The 24,558-nt window shown below is 72.5% G+C and overlaps 3 protein-coding genes across 3 annotated transcripts; all 3 read left to right on the plus strand.

Moving 5' to 3' along the window:
* Positions 1–42: 42 nt before the first annotated feature.
* LOC136995920 (nonsense-mediated mRNA decay factor SMG9-like) lies at positions 43–8,509 on the plus strand. The gene is given in 15 exon segments (XM_067316916.1): positions 43–134; positions 1,247–1,359; positions 2,215–2,239; positions 2,241–2,315; positions 2,317–2,328; positions 2,415–2,486; positions 2,488–2,511; positions 3,639–3,724; positions 4,243–4,309; positions 4,311–4,350; positions 5,019–5,060; positions 5,063–5,125; positions 6,133–6,258; positions 6,780–6,925; positions 7,510–8,509. Coding segments are annotated over 15 exon segments (1,668 nt in total). The 5' UTR covers positions 43–74; the 3' UTR covers positions 8,227–8,509.
* A 477-nt stretch (positions 8,510–8,986) lies between these two features.
* Positions 8,987–17,862, plus strand: LOC136995936 (DNA repair protein XRCC1-like). The gene is given in 17 exon segments (XM_067316931.1): positions 8,987–9,166; positions 9,783–9,875; positions 10,407–10,511; positions 10,615–10,773; positions 11,919–11,990; positions 12,690–12,789; positions 13,465–13,731; positions 13,733–13,884; positions 13,886–13,920; positions 14,839–14,955; positions 15,608–15,704; positions 15,778–15,856; positions 15,954–15,999; positions 16,083–16,171; positions 16,561–16,651; positions 16,742–16,817; positions 17,572–17,862. Coding segments are annotated over 17 exon segments (1,743 nt in total). The 5' UTR covers positions 8,987–9,115; the 3' UTR covers positions 17,686–17,862.
* Positions 17,863–18,512: 650 nt separating this feature from the next.
* On the plus strand, positions 18,513–23,796 carry LOC136995930 (persulfide dioxygenase ETHE1, mitochondrial-like). The gene is made up of 8 exons (XM_067316926.1): positions 18,513–18,781; positions 19,579–19,723; positions 20,821–21,103; positions 21,348–21,594; positions 21,753–21,882; positions 22,489–22,616; positions 23,454–23,565; positions 23,713–23,796. Exons 1-8 carry the CDS (start codon positions 18,695–18,697, stop codon positions 23,763–23,765), a joined length of 1,185 nt encoding a protein of 394 aa, XP_067173027.1. The 5' UTR covers positions 18,513–18,694; the 3' UTR covers positions 23,766–23,796.
* The last annotated feature ends 762 nt before the right edge of the window (positions 23,797–24,558 follow it).

Consider the following 24,558-nt stretch of genomic DNA (forward strand, 5'->3'; position numbering starts at 1 on the left):
TCTCCCGGACGCCTGGGCCCCTCCCCTCCCCCGCAGCGGTGGCCGGCCAAGCGCGGCTGGCGGCGCCCGAGAAGATGAAAACCAGCATCAAACTGGTGGACGAGCAGATGAACTGGTGCGACAGCGCCATCGAGGTGCGCCCGGACGCCTGGGCCCCTCCCGCCCCCCCCTCCCGCCCCCCTCCCACCCGGACGCCTGGGCCCCTCCCGTCCCCTCCCCACCCCCTCCCACCCGGACGCCTGGCCCCTCCCGTCCCCTCCCACCCCCCTCCCACCCCGGACGCCTGGGCCCCTCCCGGATATCTGGGTCCCCTCCCAGACTCCTGGGCCCCTCCCAAAACACCTTGGTCCCCTCCCTCCCCGGACGTCTGGGCCCCTCCAGACACCTGGGTCCCGCCCGGATGCCTGGGCCCCTCCCGTCCCCCTCCCGCCACCTCCCACCCGGACGCCTGGGCCCCTCCTGGATGCCTGGGTCCCTCCCGGGACGCCTGGGCCCCTTCCCGGACGCCTGGCCCCTCCCGGACGCCTGGGCCCTTCCCGGACGCGCTGGGGCCCCTCCTGCCCCCCTCCCGCCCCCTCCCACCTGGACGCCTGGGCCCCTCCTGGATGCCTGGGCCCCTCCCGGACGCCTGGGCCCCTCCTGCCCCCTCCCGCCCCCTCCCACCCGGACGCCTGGGCCCCTCCTGGATGCCTGGGTCCCTCCCGGACACCTGGGGTCCCCCCCGGACGCCTGGGCCCTTCCCGGACACCTGGGTCCCCCCCGGACGCCTGGGCCCTTCCCGGACGCCTGGGGTCCCTCCCGGACGCCTGGGCCCCTCCCGGGACGCCTGGGCCCTTCCCGGACACCTGGGCCCCTCCCGGACGCCTGGGGCCCCTTCCCGGACACCTGGGTCCCTCCCGGACGCCTGGGCCCCTCCCGGACGCCGGGGCCCTTCCCCGGACACCTGGGTCCTCCCGGACGCCGGGGCCCTTCCCGGACACCTGGGCCCCCTCCCGGACCTCCTGCGTCCCTTCCTGGACGCCTGGGTCCCTTCCCGGACGCCTGGGCCCCTCCCGGACCGCCTGGGCCCCTCCCGGGACTCCTGGGCCCCTCCCGTCCCCTCCCGCCACCCCCTCCCACCCGGATGCCTGGGCCCCCTCCATGCCCGGACTCCTGGGCCCCTTCCGGATGCCTGGGCCCCTTCTGGACACCTGGGCCCTTCCCGGACGCCTGGGGCCCCTCCCGGACGCCTGGGCCCTTCCCGCAGTTCCTGCTGGACCAGACGGACGTGCTCGTCGTGGGCGTCCTGGGGCTCCAGGGCACCGGCAAATCCACGCTGATGTCGCTGCTGGCAGCCAACCAGCCGGAGGAGGACCAGCGGTGGGGGCGGGGCTTGCGGCGGGGGGCGGGGCTTGCAGGGGGCGGGGCTTGCAGGGGGCGCTGGGAGGGCCTGGGTGGGGGCTCAGAGCGGCGTTTGGGCGACACTGTGGGGGGGGTCGGTGGCTATAGGGCGGCTGGGGGGTGACGAGGGGCAGCTGGGGGGGCGGTTGGGGGGTCTGGGGGGTCCCTGTGGGGCAGCTGCAGACAGCTGGGAGGTTCTATGGGGCCACTTGGGGGTCAGGGGGGTCCCCATGGGGCAGTCTGGGGGGGGTCCCTATGGGGCACTTGGGCTTCTCTGTGGGGCAGTTTGGGGTCTAGGTGGTCCCCATGGGGCAGCTGGGGGGTCAGGGGGGGTCTCTATGGGGCAACTGCAGGCAGCTGGGAGGTTCCTATGGGGCACTTGGGGGTCTGGGGGTCCTTATGGGGCAGTCGGGTCTCTACGGGGTAGTTGGGGGTCTGGGGGTGTCTCTATGGGGCAATTGGGGGTCGGGGGGTCCCCGTGGGGCAGCTGGGGGGGTCCCCATGGGGCAGTCGGGGCTCTCTATGGGGCAGTTGGGGGTCTGGGGGGTCCCTATGGGGCAGTCAGGGGTCTCTGTGGGGCAGTTTGGGGGTCTCTATGGGGCAGTTGGGGGTCTCTATGGGGCAGCTGTGGGTTCTGGGGGGTCCCCATGGGGCAGTCGGGGGTCCCTATGGGGCAGTCCGGGGGTCTGGGAGGTTCCTATGGGGCAGTCGGGGGTCTCTATGGGGCAGTCGGGGGGTCCTCTATGGGGCAGTTGGAGGTCAGGGGGGTCTGGGGGGGGGTCGCCGTGGGGCAGCCGGCGGGTGCCAGCGCCGCCCCCCTGCTCCGCCCCCCAGGGCCTTCGTCTTCCGGCCGCAGAGCCCCCGAGATGAAGGAGCGCGGCGGGAACCAGACCTGCGGCATCGACTTCTTCATCACCCAGGAGCGGGTGGTCTTCCCTCGACACCCAGGTACCGCCCCCCCCGCCCGCTGACCCCGCCCCCTCGCCAGCCAGCCCCGCCCCCTCGCTAACCCCCTCCCTCCTGCCCCCCCCCAGCCCATCCTCAGCCCCTCCATCCTCGACCACCTCATCAACAACGACCGCAAGCTGCCGCCCGAGTACAGCCTGCCCCCACACCTACGTGGAGATGCAGGTAGACGGGGAGGGGGGGGGGGGGCCGGACGGCAGCGTAATAGCGCCGTAATAACGCGGGTAACAGCGGGGTAATAACGCGCTGATGACGTGGCAACGGTGGGCTAATAACGTTGGTAATTACATGGTAACGATGGGCTAATAATGTGGTAATTACATGGTAATAACAATGTAATTACATTGTAATAGCAGCGTAATAGCATGGTAATAGCAAGGTAACCACGTGGTAACAGCAAAGCGACAACATGGTAATAGTGGGGCAATAACATAGTAATTACGTAGTAAGAGATGCTGCATAGACAAAGCAACAATAAATATATAATTATGGGCAATAACATAATAACATGATAATAACATAGTAATTACATAGTAATAGAAATATGATACTTAGTCTGCATCTTGTTTACATAATAAATGGAAATAGGAATAATAATGGGGTAATAACATGATAATAACATAGTAATTACTTAGTAATAGGTACTGCATAGAGATAGAGTAACAATGAATGGATAAGAATAAGGTAATAACATGATAAGTGATAAAGTAATAGTATAGTAATTACATAGTAATAGAGGTACAGTACTTATTCTGCATCATATCCCCATAATAGATGGAAAATAGAGGTAAGAATGATGCAATAACATGATAACAGCACGGTAATAACATAGTAATTACACAAGAATATAGATAAAGAGCTTAATCTCCATCATGCTAAGATAATAAATGGAATTAGAGCTAGCAATGGGGTAATAATGTGATAATAACATGGTAATAGCGGTGCCATAGCGTGGTAATTATACTGTAATAGCAGTAGCGGAGCCGAGTTTGGACTGCGGCTATGCAAAGACAAGGTAGAAATAATGAAGAGGTAATAGCATTGTAATAACATGGTAATAAGTGATAATAACATAGTAATAACACAGTGATAACATACTGATAATACAGGTAATAGCATTGTAATAGCATAGTAATAACATAGTAATAGCATAGTAATAAGGGTTTGGGTTGCAACCTGCCCCACACCTAGGTGGGCGATGCAGGGGGGGGTTTATGGGGTGCCGGGGGGGGGGTGTCCCGGCCCCACACGCGTGTGCGGCCTGACTCCGCCCCCCCCCCACGCGCGCACAGTCGCTGCAGATCGCCGCCTTCCTCTTCACCGTCTGCCACGTGGTGCTGGTGGTGCAGGACTGGTTCACCGACCTCAGCCTCTACAGGTGCCGCCCCACGGCCCCGCCCCACGGCTCCACCCCATGGCCCCCCCGCACTCACCCCACAGGCCCGGCCCAGCCCCACGGCTGCCCCACAGCTGCCCCACGGCCCCCAGGGTCACCCCATGGCCCCCCCATGGGCTCCGTTCCTGCCCCACGGCCCCTGCCCCACATTCCCTGGTGCTCCCCGACCCCTAACGCAGTTGTCCCTGCGCTTGTCCCCGTTGCCGGCGCTGTTGTCCCGGTTGTTGTCCGCCTGTTGCTGGCACCGTCGTCACCGCCGGCTGTTGTCCCCCTGCTTGTCCCCCTTGCTGACGCTGTTGTCCCGGCTGTCGCCCCCCCGTTGTTGACGCAGTTGTCCCCGGTTGTTGTCCCCGTTCCCACCCCCCCCGGTTGTTCTCTTACTGATACCGTCGTCCCGGGTTGTCACCCCCCCCGGTTGTCCCATCGCTGCCGCGGCTGTTCCGCCGGGCTGTCGCCCCCCGCCGCCAACACCGCGCCGCCGCACCTGTGGCCCCGCGCAGGTTCCTGCAGACGGCCGAGATGGTGAAGCCGTCGACTCCGTCGCCCAGCCACGAGCCCAGCGGCGCCCGCCGGCCCCGACGAGGCCGCCGAGTACTACCCCCACCTGGGTGAGCCCCACGGCCGCCCACGGCCGCCCCACGGCCACCCCAATCCCCCCACGGCCTCCTCGATCCCCCCACGGACACTCCGGTCCCCCCACAGCTGCCCCACAGCCGCCCCACAGACACCCCAGTCCCCCCATTGCCTCCTCGATCCCCCCACGGACACTCTGGTCCCCCCACGGCTGCCCCACGGCTGCCCCACAGACACCCTGGTCACCCCACGGCCTCCTCAATCCCCCCACAGCTGCCACGGTCCCCCCCCAAGGCTGCCCCACGGCCTCCTCGATCCCCTCAAGGCTGCCCCATGGCTGCCCCACGGACACCCCCATCCCCCCACGGCCTTCTCGATCCCCCCACAGCTACCCCGGTCGCCCCATGGCTGCCCCACGGCTCTTCTGACACCCTATAGTCCCCCCCACGGCCTCCTCAATCCCCCCATGGCTGCCCCACGGACACCCCACGGACACTCCCGTCCCCCCACAGCTGCTGATGGACAGCCTGGCTGCCCCACAGCCTCCTCGATCCCCCCACGGACACCCCACGGCTGCCCCACGGACACCCCGATCCCCCCCACGGCCTCCTCAATCCCCCCACAGCCGCCCCCACGGACACCCCGACCCCCCTCTCCCCCCCGGCCCCCCCCCAACCAGCCTCCCCCCCCCCCCCGGGGGCAGTTTTCCTGCAGAACAAGGCTCGAGCCGAAGCCTTTTGCCCCCGCGCCTGCGGCAGATGCACCTGGTGCTCGACCGGCTCATGGCGCATTCGCACCTCAAGTACAAGGGTGGGCGGCGCCCGGACGCCTGGGCCCCTTCCCCGGACGCCTGGGCCCCTTCCCTGCCCCCCCCGGACGCCTGGGGCCCCTTCCCTGCCCCCCCCCCGGACGCCTGGGCCCCTTCCCTGCCCCCCCCCGGACGCCTGGGCCCCTTCCCTGCCTCTCCCCCCGGACGCCTGGGCCCCTCGGGACGCCTGGGCCCCTTCCCTGCCCCCCCCCGGACGCCTGGGCCCCTTCCCTGCCCCCCCCCCGGACGCCTGGGCCCCTTCCCTGCCTCTCCCCGGACGCCTGGGCCCCTTCCCTGCCCCCCCCCCGGACGCCTGGGCCCCTTCCCTGCCCCCCCCCGGACGCCTGGGCCCCTTCCCTGCCCCCCCCCCCGGACGCCTGGGCCCCTTCCCTGCCTCTCCCCGGACGCATGGGCCCCTTCCCTGCCCCCCCCCCCCGGACACCTGGGCCCTTCCCTGCCCCCCCCCGGACGCCTGGGCCCCTCGGACGCCTGGGCCCCTTCCCTGCCCCCCCCCCCGGGACGCCTGGGCCCCTTCCCTGCCCCCCCCCCCCCGGACGCCTGGGCCCTTTCCCTGCCCCCCCCCCCCGGACACCTGGGCCCCTTCCCTGCCCCCCCCCCGGACGCCTGGGCCCCTTCCCTGCCCCCCCCCCGGACGCCTGGGCCCCTCGGACGCCTGGGCCCCTTCCCTGCCCCCCCCCCCGGACGCCTGGGCCCCTTCCCTGCCCCCCCCCCGGACGCCTGGGCCCCTTCCCTTCCCCCCCCCCCCCCCGGACGCCTGGGCCCCTTCCCTTCCCCCCCCCCCCCCCGGACGCCTGGGCCCCTCGGACACCTGGGCCCCTTCCCTGCCCCCCCCCGGACACCTGGGCCCCTTTCCCCCTCTCCGGACGCCTGGGCCCTTCCCTCCTGCCCCAGACACCTGGGCCCCTCACAGACAACTGGGTCCCTGGGTGGGGGTTCGTTCCCCGGACGCCTGGGCCCCTCCCGGACGCCTGGGCCCCCCCGGACACAGGGGCGCTCTCCATGCTCGACTGCGGCCTCTTCCCGGGGCTCCCCGCCGACTTCCTGGAGGCCGAAGTGAACCTGTTCCTGCTGCCGCTGCTGGAGGCCGAGGGCGAGGACGCCCCCCCCCGCGCCGGTGAGGGCCCAGGCGTCCGGGAACGGGGGGGGGGGGAGCTGGGCGGGGCAGGGGGGGCCCAGGCGTCCGAGGAAGGGCCCAGGCGTCCGGGGAAGGGGCCCAGGCGTCCGGGAAGGACCCAGGCGTCCGGGAAGGACCCAGGCGTCCGGGAGGGACCCAGGCGTCCGGGGAAGGGCGCAGGCGTCCGGGAGGGACCCAGGCATCCGGGGAAGGGCCCAGGTGTCCGGGAGGGACCCAGGCGTCCGGGGAAGGGCGCAGGCGTCCGGGAGGGGCCCAGGTGTCCGGGAAGGACCCAGGTGTCCGGGAGGGGCCCAGGCGTCCGGGAGGGACCCAGGCGTCTGGGAAGGACCCAGGTGTCCGGGAAGGACCCAGGCGTCCGGGAGGGGCCCAGGTGTCCGGGAGGGGCCCAGGCGTCCGAGGAAGGACCCAGGTGTCCGGGAGGGACCCAGGCGTCCGGGAAGGGCCCAGGCGTCCGGGAAGGGGCCCCGGCGTCCGGGCGCGGCTGACGGGGGGGGGGGCAGCTCCCGGGGGGGGGGCCGCTCTTCCCCCTGCTCCCCCCCTACCGGGGCCACGGCGCCTTCGGGACCCTCCTGGCTCGGCTCCGCGGGCGGGTGCTGGCGGCCGCCCGGGCCCAGCTCTCGCACACGCTGCTCACCGAGAGGAACTGGTGCGTGCGGGGGGCGCTGGGGGGCACTGGGAGTTACTGGGAGGGGAACTGGGGGGGGCTGGGATGGACTGGGATGGGGGTTGGGGGCACTGGGAGGCACTGGAAGGGCAACTGGGAGCACTGAGAGTCCTGGGAGGGGGACTGGGAGGCACTGGGGGGCACTGGGGGCACTGGGAGTTACTGGGAGAGGAACTGGGGGGGACTGGGATGGACTGGGACGGGGGCTGGGGGCACTGGAAGGGACAGGGAAGCACTGGGAAGGGGATTGGGGGGACTGGGAGGCACCGGGGGGGCACTGGAGGGAACTGGGAGGGATGAGGAGGCACTGGGAGGGTGACTGGGACGGACTGGGGGGGCTCTGGGCTGCTTGGGAGTTTACTGGGGTGGAACTGGGGCTGACTGGGAGGGACTGGGAGGGACTGGGACAGGGACTGGGGGGTTACTGGGACCAACTGGGGGGCTCTGGGGCCGGGTGGGGGGCTCTGGGAGGTACTGGGACAGACTGGGGGACACTGGGGGGTGCTGGGGGGGGGGACATAGGGCTGTACTGGGGACACTGGGCCATACTGGGCCGTACTGGGCAGGTTCCACTACGCCGCCCGCATCTGGGATGGGGTGAAGAAGTCGTCGGCGTTGGCCGAGTACAGCCGGCTGCTGGCCTGAGCGGCCGGAACCGCCTGGAACTGCCCAAACCGCCCCAAAACCGCATGGAACGACCCCAAAATGGCCCCGGAACCGCCCAAACCGCCCCAAAACGGCCCCGGAACTGCCCAAACCGACCCGGAACTGCCCAAACCGCCCCAAAACGGCATGGAACGACCCCAAAAAGGCCCCGGAACCGCCCAAACCGCCCCAAAACGGCCCCGGAACTGCCCAAACCGACCCGGAACTGCCCAAACCGCCCCAAAACGGCATGGAACGACCCCAAAAAGGCCCCGGAACTGCCCAAACCGACCCGGAACTGCCCAAACTGCCCCAAAACGGCCCCAGAACTGCCCAAACCAACCCAGAACCACATGGAACGACCCCAAAATGGCCCTGGAACCGCCCAAACTGCCCCAAAACAGCATGGAATGACCCCAAAACAGCCCCGGAACCACCCAAACTGCCCCAAAATGGCCCTGGAATGGCCCAAATCACCCCAAAATGGTCCTGGAACAGCCTGGAATGCCCCAAAACACCCAAAATGGCTCAGGATTCCCCAAACTGCCCCAAAATGGCGCCAGAATGGCCCCAAACGCCCTGGAACAGCCTGGAACGCCCCAAAATACCTCAAAATGGCTCGGAGTGTCCAAAAATAGCCGTGGAGCAGCCCTGAAATGCCCCAAAACAAGCCTAAACAGCCCCAAAATGGCCTGGAGGAGTCTGGAACACCCTAAACCACCCCAAAACGGCCCCGGAACGACTTGAAACGCCCCAGAATGACCCAAAACTGCCCTAGAAAGGCCCAGAGCAGCCTGGAATGTCTCGGAACGCTCCGGAACAGCCCGGAACACTCCGGAACAGCCCCAAACCGCCCAGCGAGGGGGGCCCAGGCGTCCGGGGCCCTCTGGGACCACCCAAAATAAAGCCGAAAAGACGAAACCGGCCTCTGACGTCATAACTGCCCCCCCGGGGGGTAAATTCGCCCCCCTCCCGGCCCCAACTGCCCCCTCAGGGGGGTGAACTGCCCCCGCCCCTCCCCCTACCGCGACCCGGGGGGGGGATTTGGGGGCTCGCTGACGACCTGGTGACGTCACACGCTGCTCGCCACGCGTGTCACCTGTTGCCGAGGGGAAAGGCACGCGGCTGGTGACGTCAGGTCGCGCTCCCGTGACGTAAGAGGCTGCGGATGGGGAGGGAGGGGGAGTGCGCATGCGCGGCGCTGAGGGCGGGAAAGCGCCTGCGAATCGCGCCCTGCCCCCCCCTTTCCGGGAGTCTGCGCGCCTGCGCGGTGCGGCTGGGAGGACCGGCGTGCCATAGAGCTGGGCGGACCGGCAGCGCAGAGCGGCTTCCGTTAGCGAGGTTGTGGCGGGTCCCACCGTACCCCCCGGGGAGATCGCGCGCCTGCGCGGTGCGGCTGGGAGGACCGGCGTGCCATAGAGCTGGGCGGACCAGCAGTGCAGAGCGGCTTCCGTTAGCGGGGAAGAGAGGGGGCGTTTAGGTTCCGGTCGGCGACGGTGTGCGGGAGCGGGAGCGGGAGCCGCCGCGATGCCGGAGATCGAGCTGCAGCATGTGGTGTCGGTCAGCAGCTCCGACCCGGTGAGCGGCTGCGGGGCGCCGGGCCGGGGCTACCGGGACCGCCGGGGCTGGGGCGACTCCACGGCCTCAGGCCGGGTGTGGGGGGGGAGGTCGGACGGGTCCATTGTCCCGGGCCGGGGGGCGTGGCCTTTCAAAGGGGGCGTGTCCTGGTGGGCGGAGCCACCCTTGTTCCCGGGGGAGTGGGCGGGGCTGCCTGGGGGCGAGTGGTTCTATTGTGGGGGGGGTGGGGCCGTAGCGGTGGGGGCGGGGCCCAGCCCGCGTGGGGGGCGGGGTCATCCCGAGGGGTGGGCGGGGCTTCCAATAGGGGCGGGGTCAAGCATGGGGGTGGGGCCAGCCCAACTATGTGGGACCATCCAAAAGGAGGGCAGGGACCATCCGAAGAGGGGGCGGGGCCATGATGGGGCGGGGCCAGTATGAGGGGCGGGGCAAGCCCTGGGGGCGGAGCTATTCCTTCTATATGGGACCTTCTATGAGAGAGTGGCAGCCATCTTGATGAGGGGGGATGAGCCCAGAGGGGTGTGGCCGGGCCTGGGAGGGCGTGGCCTGCTTGGGGGGCGTGGCCACCCCGAGGAGGGGGGCGGGGCAAATAGGCCCCTCCCCCCCTGCTCTCCCCCAGACCCACTGCGCCGAGAACCTGCTGCGCCCCGAGAGCTACCGGCCGTGGCGGGGGGCGCGGGCGGGCGAGAAGCAGATCTGCGTGGTGCTGCAGGTGCGCCCGGACGCCGGGGCCCCCTTTGGGGGGGGGGAGGGGAGGGGAGGGGAGGGGAGGGGGGGCGGCGGGGAGGGGGAGCCCGGACGCCTGGGCCCCCTGGAACGGGTTCCCCGGACTCCTGGGCCCTTTTGGATGGTTCCCCGGACGCCTGGGCCCCATGTGATGGGGGGGGTGGAGGGGGCCCGGACGCCTGGGCCCCTTGGGGTGGGTCCCCAAACCCCTAAGTCCCGTGTAAGGGGTGTCCCCGGACGCCTGGGCCCCATGTGAGGGGGATTCCCGGACGCCTGGGCCCCTTGGGGTGGTTCCCCGGACGCCTGGGCCCCATGTGAGGGGGGTTCCCGGACGCCTGGGCCCCCTGGGAGGGGTCCCTGGACTCCTGGGCCCCTGGGGGTGAGTTCCCGGACGCCTGGGCCCCTGGGGGGCAGGTTTCCCAGCTCCCCCCACCCCGGGGGGCCGGGTGCGACGGCGCCGCTGACCGTGTCCCTCCCCCCCCGGCCCGGACGCCTGGGCCCCGGGGCGGCGGAGCAGTTCGCCCGGGAGGCGCGAGTGCATCGCATCGAGGTGGGCAACGAGGGCTCGGCCTTCGTGGAGGTGCTGGCGGGGGCGGCCGCCGCCCCGGGCCAAGACTTCGAGGTGGGTGACGCCGTGACGCCACTTGGGGGGGGGGGGCGCAGGGGTCAGGGGTCAGGGGTCGCGGCCTCTGACCCCCCCCCCCGCCCCCTTGCCCCCCCCCCAGGTGCTGCTGCCGGCGGCGGCGCTGCTGACGCCGGCCGAGAGCCGGGCGGGCGCGGGGCTGCGGCGGGTCCGGGCCTTCGGGCCGCAGGCGTTGGCGCGAGCGGCCGCCCAGCGCGCCTGGGACCGCGTCAAGGTGGTCTGCAGCCAGCCCTACTGCCAGGTGCCCCGGACGCCTGGGCCCCTCCCGGACGCCTGGGCCCCCTCCCGCCCCGCCCCAGACGCCTGGGCCCCCTTCCCGCCCCGCCCCGGACGCCTGGGCCCCCTCCCGCCCCGCCCCGGACGCCCGGGCTCCTTCCCGCCCCGGACGCCTGGGCCCCCTTCCCGTCCCGCCCCGGACGCCTGGGCCCCCTCCCCGTCCCGCCCCGGACGCCTGGGCCCCCTTCCATCCCGCCCCGGATGCCTGGGCCCCCCTCCCGCCCCGGACGCCTGGGCTCCTTCCCGCCCCTGCCCCGGACGCCTGGGCCCCTTCCCTGGGGGAGCTGGGTTCAACCCCCGGACGCCTGGGCCCCTTTTCCCATCCCAGACACCTGGGCCCTTTCCCGCCCCGGACGCCTGGGCCCCCTTCCCATCCCGGACGCCTGGGCCCCTTCCCCGGGAACCTGGGTTCAACACCCGGACGCCTGGGCCCCTTTCCCGTCCCGGACACCTGGGCCCCTTCCCTGTCCCGTCCCGGACGCCTGGGCCCCCTTCCCTGGGGGAGCTGGGTTCAAGCCCCGGACGCCTGGGCCCCCTTTCCCGCCCCGGACACCTGGGCCCCTTCTCCGGGAACCTGGGTTCAACCCCCGGACGCCTGGGCCCCTTTTCTTGGTCCCGGACGCCTGGGCCCCTTCCTGCCCCGGACGCCTGGGCCCCCTTCCCCAGGAACCTGGGTTCAACACCCGGACGCCTGGGCCCCCTTCCCATCCCAGACGCCTGGGTCCCTTCCCCGGGGGAGCTGGGTTCAAGCCCTGGACACCTGGGCCCCTTTCCCGTTCTAGATGCCTGGGCCCCTTTCCTGGTCCCGGACGCCTGGGCCCCCTTCCCTGGGGGAGCTGGGTTCAACCCCCGGATGCCTGGGCCCCTTTCCTGGTCCCGGACGCCTGGGCCCCCTTCCCTGGGGGAGCTGGGTTCAACCCCCGGATGCCTGGGCTCCTTCCCCCAGGGTGGTTGGATTCATCCCCGGACGCCTGGGTCCCTGGGGGAGGGGGGGGTTGCTGGGGTCCCCCGGACGCCTGGGCCCACAGGTTTGGGGGGGGGAGGGGGAGGAGGGTTCCCGGACGCCTGGGCCCCTCCCGGACGCCTGGGCCCTTCGCCCCTCCCCCGCAGAGCCGCCCCTTCGGTCTCTCGTTCGTGCGGTTTCACTCCCCCCCCGAGAGCGAGGAGCCGCCGCCAGCGCCGGTGAGCTGCCCCATAGCTGCCCCCCAAGTGCCCCCTAACTGCCCCCCCGGGCCCACAACTGCCCCACAGCTGCCCCCCAACTGCCCCCCCAGCCCCCCCCACCCCCCATAACTGCCCCCCTGACCTATAACTGCCCTTAACTGCCCCGTAACTGCCCCCAACTGCTACCTAACTGCCCCATAGCTGCCCCCTAAGTGCCCCCCAAGTGCCACCCCTGGGCCCCCAACTGCCCCCTAACTGCCCCCCCAGACCCGTAACTGCCCCCCCAGACTCACAACTACCCCCCCGAACCCCCCCCCCGCCCCCCCTAACTGCTGCCCCTGGGCCCATAACTGTCCCCCAACTGCCCCCCCGACCCGTAACTACCCCCCCCGGACCCACAACTGCCCCCCCGAACCCCCCACCGCCCCCCAGAACTGCCCCCCCGGACCCACAACTGCTCCCTGCACCTCATAACTGCCCCCCCGACCCCTTACTGCCCCCCAACTGCCCTCCCGGGCCCCTAACTGCCCCCTATAACTGCCCCCAACTGCCCCCCAACTGCTCTCCTGTTCCCCACACCCCCAACTGCCCCTCATAACTGCCCCCCCCAGACCCCTAACTGCTCCCATGGTTCCCTGGACCCACAACTGCCCCACAACCGCCCCCCACAACATCCCCCAGCCCCATAACCGCCCCCCCATGTCCCCCCCCCCCCAGGTGACGCGCCTGGGCCCCTTCACGGTGCGGGAGGACGACGGCGGCGCCCGGCGCCCTGGGGCCCTTTTCTACCGCCGGGGGGGGCCGCCCTCGCCCCCAGGTAGGCGCCCGGACGCCTGGGCCCCTCGGACGCCTGGGCCCCTCGTGGGGGGGGGGGGGGGGACCCGGACGCCTGGGCCCCTGTTAGCGGGAGGAGGGGGGAACGTCCGGACACCTGGGCCCCTCGGACGCCTGGGCCCCGCATGGGGTGGGGAGGGGACGCACACCCGGACGCCTGGGCCCCTCGCGGTGGGGGAGGGGGGTGGGATGCCCGGACTCCTGGGCCCCTCAGACACTTGGGTTCTGCATGGGGGGGGGAACCCGGACGCCTGGGCCCCTGGGAGATGGTGCAGTGGCGGTAGAGAGACCCGGACGCCTGGGCCCCTTCCCGGACGCCTGGGTCCCTCCCGGACGCCTGGGCCCCTCCCGGACGCCTGGGCCCCTTCCCGGACGCCTGGGCCCCTCCCGGACACCTGGGCCCCTTCCCGGACGCCTGGGCCCCTCCCGGACGCCTGGGCCCCTCCCGGACGCCTGGGCCCCTCCCGGACGCCTGGGCCCCTTCCCGGACGCCTGGGCCCCTCCCGGACACCTGGGCCCCTCCCGGACGCCTGGGCCCCTCCCAGATGCCTGGGCCCTTCCCGGACGCCTGGGCCCTTCCCGGACACCTGGGTCCCTCCCGGACGCCTGGGCCCCTTCCCGGACGCCTGGGCCCTCTCACACCTCTCTCCCCCCCCAGCAGCCGCCCCCCAGGACGCCGCCGGTCCCAGCTACGCCGTGGCCACGCTGCAGGCGACCTCCGGCGAGACGCCCCCGACCCCCGCGCGGCCCCCCAAGGCGGGGCCCAGGCGTCCGGGCGGCCCCAGCGCCGCGGCGGGCCCAGGCGTCCGGGCGCCGTCGCCCCCCGCCGCCACCGCCGCCAAGAGGAAGCCGGAGGCGCCCGAAGCCAACGGCGGCAGCGCGGCGAAGAAGGAGGCGGCGGGGAAGGGGGGCGGCGGCGGCGGCAGCGGTGCCCCCCCCCCCCCCCGCCCGGACGCCTGGGCCCCCGGCGGCGGCGGCGCCGCGGGTGCTGGCCGGCGTCGTGCTGGTGCTGAGCGGCTTCGAGAACCCGCTGCGCAGCCGCCTGCGCGACGCCGCCGTCGCCATGGGCGCCCGCTACCCGCCCCGACTGGACCCCCGACAGCACCCACCTCGTGTAAGTGCCGCGCGGGGCCCCGGCGTCCGGGGGGGGGGGGGGAGGGAGCGGGGGTTGGGAGGGGCCCAGGCGTCTGGGAAGGGGCCCAGGCGTCCGGGAGGGGCCCAGGCGTCCGGGAGGGCCCCGGCGTCCGAGGGCCCAGGTGTCCGGGAAGGGCCCAGGCGTCCGGGAGGGACCCAGGCGTCCGGGAAGGGCCCAGGCGTCCGGGAGGGACCCAGGCGTCCGGGAGGGGCCCAGGCGTCCGGGAGGGACCCAGGCGTCCGGGAGGGGCCCAGGTGTCCGGGAGGGGCCCAGGTGTCCAGGAAGGGGCCCAGGTGTCCAGGAAGGGGCCCAGGCATCCGGGAAGGGCCCAGGCGTCCGGGAGGGGCCCAGGCGTCCGGGAGGGGCCCAGGTGTCCAGGAAGGGCCCAGGCGTCCGGGAAGGGCCCAGGCGTCCGGGAGGGGCCCAGGCGTCCGGGAGGGGCCCAGGTGTCCAGGAAGGGCCCAGGCGTCCGGGAAGGGCCCAGGCGTCCGGGAGGGGCCCAGGCGTCCGGGAAGGGCCCAGGAGTCCGGGAGGGCCCAGGTGTCCGGGAGGGGCCCAGGTGTCCGGGAAGGGGCCCAGGTGTCCGGGAGGGGCCCAGGTGTCCGGGAAGGGCCCAGGCGTCCGGGAAGGGCCCAGGCGTCCGGGAGGGGCCCAGGCGTCCGGGAAGGGCCCAGGAGTCCGGGAGGGGCCCAGGCGTCCGGGAAGGGCCCAGGCGTCCGGGAGGGGCCCAGGCGTCCGGGAGGGGCCCAGGTGTCTGGGAGGGGCCCAGGTGTCCGGGAAGGGCCCAGGCGTCCGGGAAGGGGCCCAGGTGTCCGGGAGGGGCCCAGGCGTCCGGGAGGGGCCCAGGCGTCCGGGGGGCCCCGGCGTCCGAGGGCCCAGGCGTCCGCCCGCCCCCAGCTGCGCCTTCGCCCGCACCCCCAAGGCCGCCCGGGCCCGGGCGCTCGGCGGCCGCCTCGTGTCTCCCGCCTGGATCTGGGACTGCCAACGGCAGCGGCGCCGCCTGCCCTGCGCCCCGTGAGCCGCGGCTCCGCCCCCTGGGGGCGGGGCCTGGGGGACACACCCAATGGGGGCGGGGCCTGGGAGGGGGCTGGTGTGGAGGTGGGGCTTGGGGAGGACACACCCACATGGGGGCGGTTCCTGGGTGGGGGGAGCCCTGTGGGGGGGCAGGGGAGGGAGTGGGAGGGGCTACCGGTGGCCACACCCCCTTGGTGGGGGGTTGGGAGGCCACACCCCCATGTGGGAGGGGCTGGTGGAGGGATGGAGCCTGGCTGGGCTTGTGGGAGGGGCTTGTGGGGGTGTTTCCCATGGGGAGGGGCTTGGGAGGCCACACCCACTGGGAGGGGGCGGGGCTGGGGCCACACCCTCAATCGGGAGTGGTTGGTGGGTGGGGCTTAGGGAGGCCACACCCCCGTGGGAGGGGCTTTGTGGGTTGGCTGGGGGTGGGTCTGGAGAGAGGGGCTTGGGGCCACACCCACTTGGGGGAGGGGCTTGGGTGGCTCGATGGGGGTGCGGCTTAAGGGGACCCTGCCCACAGGGGGGGATTGGGGTGGCCACGCCCCCAGGTGGGAGGGGCTGGGGGAAGCCACACCCCCCAGGGTTGGGGGGAGCCCCAGTGCATTGTGGGTAACTTGCTCTTGTCCCGCCCCCCCCCTCCCCCCCCACACAGGTACCTGTTGGATGGTTCTGGCTCCGCCTCCTCCGCCAGCGATGGGGAGGAGCCTGGGGAGGCCCCGCCCCCACCCCGCCCCCGCCATGCTCGAAAGGTGGGGGAGGGGCGTCCCGGACGCCTGGGCCCCTTCCCGGACGCCTGGGCCCCAACGCTGCCCTCTCTTGCAGAGCCCCCCCCCGGCGCAGCCCGGCCCCTCGGGGGGCCCCGCGACCCCCCCCTGCTCCGACGCCGACGACCCCCCCCCAGGTAGGAGAGGGCCCAGGCGTCCGGGCCCCGCCCCCGCGGCATCCCCGGGGGGGCCCAGGCGTCCGGGAGCCACCGCCCGCGTCTTCCCCCCCCGCAGAGCGCGACGGGGACGAGTCGGGGGACACCGACGACGAGCTGCGCAGGTGAGCGGCGCCCGGACGCCTGGGCCCCTCGGGGCGCCCGGACGCCTGGGCCCCTTCTCCCTTCCCCCTCCCCCCCCCCTCAGGATGGTGCCGGCCCCCCCCGCGGACGATCCCTACGGCGGCTCCACGGACGAGAACACGGACAGCGACGAGCCCATCCCCCCCCTGCCTGGTACGCCCGGACGCCTGGGCCCCTCCCGGACACCTGGGCCCTTCCCGGACGCCTGGGCCCTTCCCAGACACCTGGGCCCTTCCCGGACGCCTGGGCCCTTCCCGGACGCCTGGGCCCCTCCCGGACACCTGGGCCCTTCCCGGACGCCTGGGCCCTTCCCAGACACCTGGGCCCTTCCCGGACGCCTGGGCCCTTCCCGGACGCCTGGGTCCCTCCCGGACACCTGGGTCCCTCCCGGATGCCTGGGTCCCTCCCGGACACCTGGGTCCCTCCCGGACGCCTGGGTCCCTCCCAGACACCTGGGCCCTTCCCGGATGCCTGGGCCCCTTCCCGGACGCCTGGGCCCTTCCCGGACGCCTGGGCCCTTTCTGACCCTTCCGTCCCCCCAGATTTCTTCGTGGACAAAACCTTCTTCCTCTACGGCGACTTCGCGGCCCCCGAGCGGCGCCTGCTGCAGCGCTACGTGACGGCTTTCGGCGGGTACGGAGGGGCCCCGGCGTCCGGGGGGGCCCAGGCGTCCGGGGGGGGGGGCGGGGAGCACCCAGCGAGTCCCCTCCCCCCCCCCCGCAGGGCGCTGGCTCCCTACATGAGCGAGAAGGTGACGCACGTGGTGACGGCGCAGGACTGGGACGAGACCTTCGAGGAGGTGAGGAGCTGCCGGACGCCTGGGCCCTTCCCGGACGCCTGGGCCCTTCCCGGACGCCTGGGTCCCCCCCGGACTCCTGGGCCCCTCCCGGACGCCTGGGCCCCTCCCGGACACCTGGGCCCCTCCCGGACACCTGGGCCCCCTCCCGGACGCCTGGGCCCTTCCCGGACTCCTGGGCCCCTTCCCGGACGCCTGGGTCCCTTCCCGGACGCCTGGGCCCCTTCCCGGACGCCTGGGTCCCCCCCGGACGCCTGGGCCCCTTCCCGGACGCCTGGGCCCCTCCCGGACGCCTGGGCCCCTCCCCGGACGCCTGGGCCCCTCCCAGACTCCTGGGTCCCTTCCCGGACGCCTGGGCCCTTCCCGGACGCCTGGGCCCCTCCCGGACGCCTGGGCCCCTCCCGGACACCTGGGCCCCTCCCGGACACCTGGGCCCCCTCCCGGACGCCTGGGCCCCTCCCGGACACCTGGGCCCCCTCCCGGACGCCTGGGCCCTTCCCGGACTCCTGGGCCCCTTCCCGGACGCCTGGGTCCCTTCCCGGACGCCTGGGCCCCTTCCCGGACGCCTGGGTCCCCCCCGGACGCCTGGGCCCCTTCCCGGACGCCTGGGCCCCTCCCGGACGCCTGGGCCCCTCCCGGACGCCTGGGCCCCTCCCCGGACGCCTGGGCCCCTCCCAGACTCCTGGGTCCCTTCCCGGACACCTGGGTCCCCCCCGGACGCCTGGGCCCCTCCCGGACGCCTGGGCCCTTCCCGCAGGCGCTGGACGTGAACCCGTCGCTCTCCTTCGTGAGGCCCCGCTGGGTCCTGGCCTGCGGCGAGCGGCTCCGGCTGGTGCCACCGCAGCCCTTCGCCGTCGTCCCCCGCGCCTGAGGCGTGTCGGTGCGTGTCAAGCCGTGTCATCGCGTGTCGGCGCAGTTCAGGCATGTCATCGCGTGCCATCGCGTGTCCCGGCGGGATGTTGCATGTTGTGGCGTGTCGCTCCGTGGCGCCGCCCCTCCCCCCACGTCCTCCCTGTTTCGGGGCGTTTTCATGCGAATTAAAACAGTTTCGGTAACGCAGCGGCTCCGGGGCTTTGTTTGGGGGGGGGAGGGAAGGGATGTGGGGGGGGGGCCCAGGCGTCCGGGGCTGCCTCTACCTGGGTTCCTGGCGTTGGGGGAGGGGGGCCCGGACACCTGGGCCCCTCCCGGACGCCTGGGCCCCTCCCCGGACGCCTGGGCCCTTGGCGCACTTTGCCCCCCGGTTCCGCCCCATTTACAGCTGGACTTTGCCCTCAGGGTGGGGCCGCCCGGACGCCTGGGCCCACACCCAGGGCGGAGGCTGGGCCGAGCCGCTTGGGCAGCCCCTCCCCCCCCCCCCAAAAGGGGCCCAGGCGTCCGAGTCCCCCCCCCTTCCCCCCGCCCCAGCCAGGCCCCTTTAAGGCCGTTGGCACCGCAAGGGTTAACGGGACCGGAAGTGGCGCTTCCGGCAGCGCGGAGCCAATCAGGAGCCGGGATCCCCCGTGGCCGCGGCAGCGGTTTGAATCCTTAAAGGAGCCGCGCGGCGGCAGCCAATGAGCGCGCAGCGCGGAGCCGCGTCACGCCGAGGGGAGGGGGGGGGCGGTGGGCCCCATCGCCGAGTGGGCGTCGCCCTTTTAAACTGCGTCACCGCCTCCCTCCAACCCCCCCCCCACACACACACACACACACACACCCGCAGCGCGCCTTAAAGCGGCCGCTCGGGGTCACCGCCGGGGCAGCCAATGAGCGCGCGCCGCGGCGCCGCCTCAGGCGAAGGGAGGCGCGCGTGGGCCCCACCGCGGGGGACGTCGCCGCTTTAAGCGCCGCTCCCCGGGGGGGGTCTTAAAGGGGCCGCGCCCGCGGCGGGCGCCGTCAGAAGCGCTATGTGGGGGAGACGGGTGGCGGCGGCGCTGCGGGCGCTGGGGCCGGCGCGGAGCTACGGGACGGGGCGGCGCCTGCTGCTGCGGCAGGTGGGGGCGGCCGGACGCCTGGGCCCCTCGTGGGGGGGGGGGGGAGAAGAGGGGGGGGGGACACCGGACACCTGGGCCCCTTGTGGGGGCGGGGATAAACGTCACTCGGACGCCTGGGCCCCTCCCGGACGCCTGGGCCCCTCTCTTGACACCTTGGTCCCCTCCCGGACGCCTGGGCCCCTGGGAGGGGGTTGCCCGGACGCCTGGGCCCCTGAGTGAGTGGAGGTGACCGGACGCCTGGGCCCCCTCAGGGACAGCGATACCCGGACGCCTGGGCCCTTCCCATCCTCCTGGGTCCCCCCTTACTCCCGGACGCCTGGGCCCCTTCCCTGGACTCCTGGGGCCCCTGAGTGAGTGGAGGTGCCCGGACGCCTGGGCCCCTTCCCGGATGCCTGGGCCCTTCCCAGACACCTGGGCCCTGGGGTGGGTGATGCCCTCCCGGACGCCTGGGCCCCTCCCTTGACACCTTGGTCCCCTCCTGGACGCCTGGGCCCCGGAGTGAGTGGAGGTGCCCGGACGCCTGGGCCCCTCTTGGACTCCTGGGCCCCCTCAGGGATAGCGATACCCGGACGCCTGGGCCCCTTCCCGGACGCCTGGGCCCTTCCCAGACACCTGGGCCCCGGGGTGGGTGATGCCATCCCGGACGCCTGGGCCCCGGCACAGGGCTGAGGATGGTGATGGCGGCAGCTGTTCGGGCCTGGACCCCGGGTTGGGGGGGGGGGGTGATGCCGTCCCGGACGCCTGGGCCCCTCCCGGACGCCTGGGCCCCCCGCGGCGGGGGCTGACGGCGGCGGCAGCTCTTCGAGGCGCGCTCCTGCACCTACACCTACGTGCTGGCGGACGAGGCGTCGCGCGACGCCGTCATCGTCGACCCCGTGCTGGAGACGGTGGCACGCGACACCCAGCTGCTGCGCGAGCTGGGGCTGCGGCTGCGCTACGCCGGTGAGGAGACCCCGCCCCCTGCCCCGCCCCACCCTGCCCTGCCCCTCCCGGACGCCTGGGCCCTTCCCCAGACTCCTGGGCCCCTCCCGGACGCCTGGGCCCCTCCCGGACACCTGGGCCCTTTCCGGACACCTGGGCCCCATAGGGGGTTGGGGGAGGGAAGCGGAGCCACCCGGACGCCTGGGCCCCTTGGCGGGGGATGGAACGCTTAGCGTGTGCAGTGATCGCGCAGTGCGTGTGCAGTGTGCACATACAGCACGCAGTGCACACCCAGCACCCACGCGGGGCACACGCAGCGCACGTGCAGCAGCGCACAGCGCACACACGGCGCACACGCACTGCACACGCACTGCACACGCAGTGGCAGGTGGTGCCCTGCAGTGAACACGCACTGCACACGTGTAGCGCAGTGTCCATGCACCGACCCGCACTGCACACGCACTGCACACATGCACTGCACGCGTGTGGCACTGTGGCACATGCAGTGACTGCAGCGCCCTGCAGCGGGTATGCACTGCACACACACTGCACAGACACACTGCACACACGCACTGCATGTGCACTGCACTTAGACACACTGTGCACGCACTGCACACGTTCACTGCACACACGCACGCACACGCACTGCACACATGTGCATTGCACACCCACTGCACACGCTGCGCACACCCACTGCACACACACTGTGCACATGCACACTGCACACACGTACACACACTGCACACGTATACACACTGCACACATGCACACTGCACGCACACACGCACACGCACTGCACACATGTGCATTGCACACGCACTGCACACACTGCGCACACCCACTGCGCACACACTGTGCACATGCACTGCGCACACACACACACACACTGCAATCACACTGCCCACGTTACACACACACTGCAGACATGCGCTGCGCACACACGCACACACTGCACATGCACTGCGCGCACACATGCGCACTGCACACACACACACACACGCACTGCGCACAGCACGCTGCCCGCGCCGTGACCCCCTCGTGGCCCCGCCCCCCATGTGACCCTCCCCTTTGGCCCCGCCCCCACGTGACCTCCCCCTTGTGGCCCCGCCCCCCCGCAGTGAACACGCACTGCCACACGGACCACGTGACGGGCTCGGGCGTGCTGCGCCCCCCCCACGTGACCCTCCCCTTTGGCCCCGCCCCCCACGTGACCCCCCCTTTGGCCCCGCCCCCCACAGTGAACACGCACTGCCACGCGGACCACGTGACGGGCTCGGGCGCGCTGCGCGCGGCGCCCCACGTGACCCCCCACGTGACCCGTTTGGCCCCGCCCCCCGCAGTGAACACGCACTGCCACGCGGACCACGTGACGGGCTCGGGCGCGCTGCGGCCCCCCCCCACGTGACCCCCCCACGTGACCCGTTTGGCCCCGCCCCCCGCAGTGAACACGCACTGCCACGCGGACCACGTGACGGGCTCGGGCGCGCTGCCCCCCCCCCCACGTGCCCCCCCACGTGACCCGTTTGGCCCCGCCCCCCGCAGTGAACACGCACTGCCACGCGGACCACGTGACGGGCTCGGGCGCGCTGCCCCCCCCCACGTGACCCCCCACGTGACCTCCCCCTTGTGGCCCCGCCCCCCGCAGTGAACACGCACTGCCACGCGGACCACGTGACGGGCTCGGGCGCGCTGCCCCCCCCCACGTGCCCCCCCACGTGACCCGTTTGGCCCCGCCCCCCGCAGTGAACACGCACTGCCACGCGGACCACGTGACGGGCTCGGGCGCGCTGCGCGCGGCGCTGCCCGGCTGCCTCAGCGCCATCTCGCGGGCGAGCGGCGCCCGCGCCGACCTGCTGCTGCGCGACGGCGACCGGCTGCAATTCGGCGCCTTCGTGAGTGCGGGGCGCCCGCGGGGGGGCCGGGGGGGGGGACTCGGACGCCTGGGCCCCATGGGGACATGGCGGTGGTGGTGGTGGGGGCTGATGGAGCCCCCCCGGACGCCTGGGCCCCACGTCGCGTGTCCGTGTCCCCACCCCCCCCCTCCCCGCAGGAGCTGGAGGCCCGCGCCAGCCCCGGCCACACGCCCGGCTGCCTCACGCTGGTGCTGGACGACGAGTCGATGGCGTTCACGGGCGACGCGCTGCTCATCCGCGGCTGCGGCCGCACCGACTTCCAGCAGGGCAGCGACCGGGAGGCACTGGGGGGACTGGGAGGCACTGGGAGCCGGGGGGAGGGTTGCTGGGAGGCACTGGGAGCACTGGGGGGGACTGGGAACCATGGGGAGGGGGCACTGGGAGCACCGGGGGGGACTGGGAGCACTGGTTGGGGGGACTGGGAGCTGTGGGGGGGGGCATTGGGAGCACTGGGAGGACCCGGGGGGGACACTGGGAGGGACTGGAGCCATGGGGGTTACTGGGAGGCTGTGGAGGGGGGCATTGGGAGGGACTGGGGGTTACTGGGAGTCACTGGGAGCGGCCCCCCCCCCGCCCGTTACCATGGCGACAGCGGCGCCTCCCCCCCCCCCAAAGCGCGCGGCATCTCCCCTCACGGTCACCGCTAGGCGCGGCGCGCGGTTGCCATGGCCGCGGGTTGCCATGGCCACGGGGGGGCGGGGAGAGCAGCGGTGCGCGGTTGCCATGGCCACGGGGAGGGGCGGGGAGAGAGCAGCGGCGCGCGGTTGCCATGGTCACGGGGAGGGGCGGGGAGAGAGCCGCGGCGCCGTCGCCATGGCCACGGGGGGGGCGCTGACGCCCGGTCGCCATGGTAACGCCCCGCCCCGCCCCCAGGGTGCGCGCGCACGCTGTACCGGTCGGTGCACGAGCGGATCTTCACGCTGCCCGGGAGCTGCCTGGTCTACCCGGGGCACGACTACACCGGTGCGGGGCCGGGGGGGCAGATAACGGGGCCGGGAGGGGTAAATAGCAGGGCTGGAGGCAAATAACGGAGTGGGGGGGCAGATAACGGGGCCGGAGGGGGCGAATAACGGGGTTGGGGGCAGGTAATGGGGCCGGGGGGAGGAAATAACGGGGTTGGGGGGGCAATAGCGAGGGCTGGTGGCAAATAACGGGGTTGGGGGGCAGATAACAGGGCCGGAGGGGACAAATAACGGGGTTGGGGGGCAGATAACGGGGCCAGAGAGGGCGAATAACAGGGTTGGGGGCAGGTAATGGGGCTGGAGAGGGCAAATAACGGGGCTCGAGGGCAGATAACGGGACTGGGGGGAGGAAATAACGGGCTGGGGGGGGTAAATAACGGGGTTGTAGGCAGATAACAGGACTGGGGGGTTAAGCAACAGGTTGGGGGGCAATAGCAGGGGCTGGGGGCAAATAACGGGGTTGGGGGGAAGATAATGGGGTTAGAGAGGGCAAATAGTGGGGTTCAGGGGCAGATAACGGGGGCTGGGGGCAAATAATGGGGGTAAAGGGCAAATAATGGGGCTAGAAAGGACAAATACCAACTCAGGGGGGCAATAAGGGAGCTGGGGGGGCAAACAATGGGGGTTGGGGGCAAATAATGGGGTTGGGGGGGCCACAGCAGGCTGGAGAGGGTAAATACCAGGGCTGGGGGGGCAAATAAGGGGCCTCAGGTGGGAAAAAACAGCGGTTGGGGGCAAATGGGGGCTGAAGGGGCAGTTATTTGCCCCGAGGGGGGCAGTTGTGGGTCCTGGGGGGCAGTTTGGCCCCCCCCCGGGGCAGTTTTTTTGCCCCCCCAGGCAGCAGTTTTGCCCCCCCCACCCCCCCCCCCCAGGCAGACGGTGTCGACGGTGGACGAGGAGCGACGGTTCAACCCGCGGCTGAGCCTGAGCGCCGACGAGTTCGTGACGCTGATGGAGGGGCTGAACCTGCCCCGGCCTCAGCTCATGGGTACGGCAGGCCCCGCCCCCTCCCGGACGCCTGGGCCCCTCGGACACCTGGGTCCCTTCCCGGACGCCTGGGCCCCTCCCGGACTCCTGGGCCCCCCGGACGCCTGGGCCCCTCCGGGCTCTGAGCCGCCTCCTCTCTCTCCCGCAGACGTCGCCGTTCCGGCCAATCTCCGCTGCGGGGTGCAGGACGTCACCGCTTAGCCCCGCCCCCAGGAGGCAGGCCCCGCCCCCCGGCTTTCGGCCCCGCCCCCTGGCTTTCGGCCCCGCCCCCCGAGCGCCGGGGGCTTTTTCAGCAGGCAAATAAAAACGTGGTGGAAAAAAGCGGCTCCGGGTGGTTGTTTTTGGGGGGGGGGGAGGGGCCCGGACGCCTGGGCCCTCTCTGCCCCCTTCCCCCCCCCCCCCCCCTCAGGGGACCCAGGCGTCCGGGCGGGGCCTGGAAGGGGCCCAGGCGTCCTGGGTGGGGGGGAGGGAGGGGCCGGTTCCCACGGGAAAATCCCGCCCCGGTGCGACAGGGCGAGAACCGGCGAGTCCGGGCAGGGGCCCAGGCGTCCGGGAGGGGCCCAGGTGTCCGGGGAGCGGCAGCCCCCCACCCAGGTGCCTGGGTCCCACCGGGGGGGGGGGGGGGGGGGGGGGGGCTCGTGCCACTCCCGGACGCCTGGGCCCCTGGGCGGGTCCACGCTGCCCCCGGGGCGCTGACGTCACCGGGACCGGGGCTCCGCCCCCCACCCGAGCCGGCCCGAGCGGAGCCGGTGAGCGCCGGGGCCCGGACGCCTGGGCCCTTCCCGGACGCCTGGGCCCCTCCGGACGCCTGGGCCCCTCCTGCCCTCTGACCCTCTTGACCCCAGCGCCGCCATGGTGCCCCAGGACGCCGCGACCCTCGACCCCCCCTCGGGGGAGGCAGAGGTGAGGGGAGGGGGGAGGGGCGAGCCGGGAGCACTGGGAGGGAACTGGGAAGCACTGGGAGTCACTGGTTTCCCCCCTCCCCCCCCCCCGC

The sequence above is a fragment of the Apteryx mantelli genome, unplaced genomic scaffold (assembly GCF_036417845.1).
Source record: "Apteryx mantelli isolate bAptMan1 unplaced genomic scaffold, bAptMan1.hap1 HAP1_SCAFFOLD_182, whole genome shotgun sequence".
NCBI classification, from domain to species: Eukaryota; Metazoa; Chordata; class Aves; order Apterygiformes; family Apterygidae; genus Apteryx; species Apteryx mantelli.